The following is a 3,895-nucleotide window of genomic DNA, read 5'->3' as shown; positions in this document are numbered from 1 at the left end:
ACCATTTAAACATTACCCCTCTATATATATTATGTGATGTAACTGACACCTACCCATTTAAAGCTTCAAATGCTCTAAAAATATTCCACCCTACAAATTTATAAGCTTCAATTGGCTGCTAACTGTTTAATTCAATTTTCATTTCTTCTTCAATTATTTCTCTCTTCAATCTATATTTCACATTATCATAAGTTCATTAAATATCTTAAGTATTCCTTTTTCTCTAGGTATAATTTGGGAGAATATCAAATCTAATTCATATTATTATGTGTATTATTAGGTGGCTAATACTTTTTTTTCTTTCTAAACAAATTTATTTTTTTGAAATAACACTAAAACCACTCTTATTAGATGGTGAATATTTTTTTATATTTTTTTTGTTTTTAAACTAACATTAGTCATTTTTTTTGTACTGAAAGTGTTGTCCTAGCATTTCTCCTTTCTATTACTAAGCATACTCTAAATATTACTTGTTAATTACACTTAATCAGTAGGCTAGTAGTATTTTAATTTAATCCTGGGTTTTGTGGCCCAGCGCTTCCAGAGAATCGCCGCAAAATCATATAACTACCCCCTAATAGGCGATGCTTAACAAACTGCTGGAATTCTGTTTAGCGGCGGTTTGAAACCACCGTAAATCACTCCAGAAACTGCCGCTATTTCCCGTTTCCTTTATAGTGCCAGTGAATGATGAGCACAAATCTATGGTGTTGATATTGGAATTGAAATCCCATAATTGATTAGATGACTCCATGAGTTGTTGATTTCTCTTAGGCAATTGATGTCACCTAATTAAGCTCTGTAAACGATCATGATGAAACAGAACAATGACCACAAGAATATACGAATTGGAACAAAAGTCAACATGATTTTGGGCATGGCAAAAACCAAATAAAAAATGAACAAAATTGAAAGATTATGTTGGATATGATGATACTAAAGAGGGAGAGAGAATGCGCTGAAATTTTCAATTTTCATGGTGCTTGTTGTTACTTGCTTAATTAATTCATAGTCAATTTTGTTGAGTCACTTAGATCTTCAAGCGTAGCAATAGTGGATCAAAGAGGCAATGAAATTTCGCAGAAACTCAATCCATTCCCAAGTTTCGCAGTTCGCATAGAACCTAGATATTTCCCTATCCTGATGACAATAATAACAACCAATTTTATCACCTGATTTTAGTATACAACCGATAGTTTTTTAAGTGGTGGAAACTCAGGTGCAGTGGACTTCACGTGAAGTTGATACTTGAGAGCCGTTATATTCACGTGAAGTCGATTTCACCTGAGTTTTCACCTTTTTAAGTATACAACCGTTATTAACTTGAGGAAAAAATTAATAAGAGAAGATGAGCACTACTAGTAAGGCCTTTGGTGAACATAATTTCCTGGAGGATGGTAGTTACAAGTAATGAAAGTGCCTCCATTATCGCAATTCACTTTGGCACATCCAAGCCGAATAGTGTTACTCCAAACAACTTGAGTGTAGTGACGGCACTCTCCGCCAACACATGAGTTTAAATCGTAGTCATACTTGTCTTTCTCATCCGCCCACATTGCCACTGCTTCGCTGCCTGCAAGATCACCACTGCTCCATGCAATGTTCTCGCCGTAACCCTCGTCGCCGCCACCGGAGTGAATCATTTCGCAGTCCCCTTGGCGTTCCGATGCGTAGTTCTCGGCGAACGCCGCAACGTCGTCGTCCCAAGCCAAATCGGCTACACCTGCCTCTGATCTTGCTGCGTTGTGAGCATCAAGATAGTCTTGCGGTGAATCTTGAGCATAGGCGGTTATATCGGCCACAATGCCTAACCCTAAAACACAGAGGAGAGGAATAAATGAAATCTTGTGTAAGCAAGAATTAACCATTTGGATTTGATGAAAAATGCTGGAGATGTTGCCAGGTATTTATAGGAAATCTTAGCTTGCAAGTTGAAAGTGGGCATGGCTGCACTCCTTGTTGATTATCTTGCGAATCTGTACGAAAATATCTAACTGCCATATATGCAAGTTGATGTATGCTGCCTACTCTATTCGCCAACATGAGATGAAGAAAAGAAAGATGGTACTTGACACTATGAACGTTGTGGAAAACTTATTATTATTAGCGCACGTTACACCAATTAGATACTCTTCTTGTGCTCATAAAGTTGAGCTTCACTTGTACAATGGGTACCATACTTCCAAACATTTTATAAAAAAAATTAGTAGATCTATATCAAAAACTATAACTCCTACTTTTTTTATGTACGTGTTTTGTTAGGTAGACAATAATTTTTGTGAACAATGAGCTCTAAAATTAATTCAATAAATTAAAAAAAATACTCCATTTCTAAATTATCTTCTAAATTCTAGCATTACGATAACCATCTGCACACCTAATGAATTGAATATCCGACATATTCATTATTTACATTGTTTAGTATTTTGATTGTTTACCTATACTTTTCTTTTTTTATTTATTCTATTTTTCTTTTTTCTTTTTTAATTTAAAATGTTTAGACATTTTCTCCCACAAAATGTATTGGAAAAAAGTATTCAAACACTCATGCCAGGTTGAAAAAAATTTATGTGCAACTTAGAAAAAGTAGATCTTATTTCTTTGGTTACTGGGATAAAATTGAGAGTAAATTTTATCTTCAGTTATGAATAATATAAGATAATCTTGAGTTATAACGTAAATTTTGACAGTTCTTTCAAGTTATGTATCTCAAACTACAGTGGAGTTATAATATATATCCAGAACATGTACTTATTAGCTCACTTTACTTTAAGTGAAGATATTGCTCAACCTTATTGTCACGCATTTTCTCACACTTCCTTTGAACGTGGTTCCTATACATAATATCAGAGACCTGTTAAATATACAAGTAGTGTAGCACTATGGAATTTAATTTGGGAAGGTAGGCGCACCGATTACACCAATTTACGGTCACTTTAGTTTGTATGATCAATTATTCTTTGTCTCATCATATATGTGTTGGACGAGACTAACCAATCAATGTGAGCTTAGGTGCCAAAATGCAAGCTTTCACATCCATGTGTGGTATGACAGTAACAAGTTGAAAGTGAAAGGGCACATTGCAACACTCTCAAATTCATCAATGCCACTCTCTCCACTTTTCTCACCACTCTTAGCTTGTCGTTTTCTGCATTTCACTTGTGCATTTTATTTTTGTTTTTATTTTCTAAAGATAAGATGTTTTTATAAATTTGAAGAAAAACATTACCATAAAAGATCAATCAATCTCGCTACGTAACTAATAGAAATTCTACAAACTTTTACCAACTCTTGTTTGTAGTTGTATTTAATAAAAATATTTTTGTAATTATGTATGTCTAATAAAAATATCTTTTTTTATGATTGTATCTAATAAAAATATATTTATAAACATATCTCTTTAATACTAATTGTAATTGAAATATAATAAATAATTATTATCACTACTAGAAAATTAGTTATTACAGACGTATATTTTCGACGGATTTTATCCTACGGAAATACAGACAGAATTTCAGAAAGATTTTTTTGTCAAAAACTAAAATAAATAAATCAGCATAAATTACAGACAGAAAAGAGAATCCGTCGGTAATTTTATCGAAAAAATTCATTTTTTTGTGAAAAATAGTTACAGACGGAAAATCCGTCTGTAATTTAAAATTTTCCGTCGGAAATATTGAGTTAAACGTCCCAGTCTTATCGAGTTCCATTCACACCACACATTATCAAACGAGCTTCTCCTCTCTCCGTCAAGCGTGAACAAGCTACTTCTTCTCTACGCCGCTGACGCCGCCGCTCGCATCGCACAAGCTCCTTCGGCGCCGCTCGCATCACACCAGGTGCCGCTCGCATTGCACGAGCCCCTCCGGCGCCGCTCGCATCGTGTTGCTCCCTT

General features: G+C 34.6%; 1 protein-coding gene across 1 annotated transcript; it reads right to left on the bottom strand.

The window, feature by feature from the left end:
* Window positions 1-1,075: 1,075 nt before the first annotated feature.
* On the bottom strand, window positions 1,076-2,038 carry LOC107474846 (pathogenesis-related protein 1-like). The gene has a single exon (XM_016094483.3). The coding sequence runs from the start codon at window positions 1,866-1,868 to the stop codon at window positions 1,359-1,361; it is 510 nt and encodes a 169-aa protein (XP_015949969.1). The 5' UTR covers window positions 1,869-2,038; the 3' UTR covers window positions 1,076-1,358.
* Window positions 2,039-3,895: the final 1,857 nt, after the last annotated feature.

This window comes from Arachis duranensis, chromosome 2, assembly GCF_000817695.3.
Source record: "Arachis duranensis cultivar V14167 chromosome 2, aradu.V14167.gnm2.J7QH, whole genome shotgun sequence".
In the NCBI taxonomy this organism is placed as follows: Eukaryota; Viridiplantae; Streptophyta; class Magnoliopsida; order Fabales; family Fabaceae; genus Arachis; species Arachis duranensis.
This window is presented reverse-complemented; position numbering and strand designations above follow the sequence as displayed.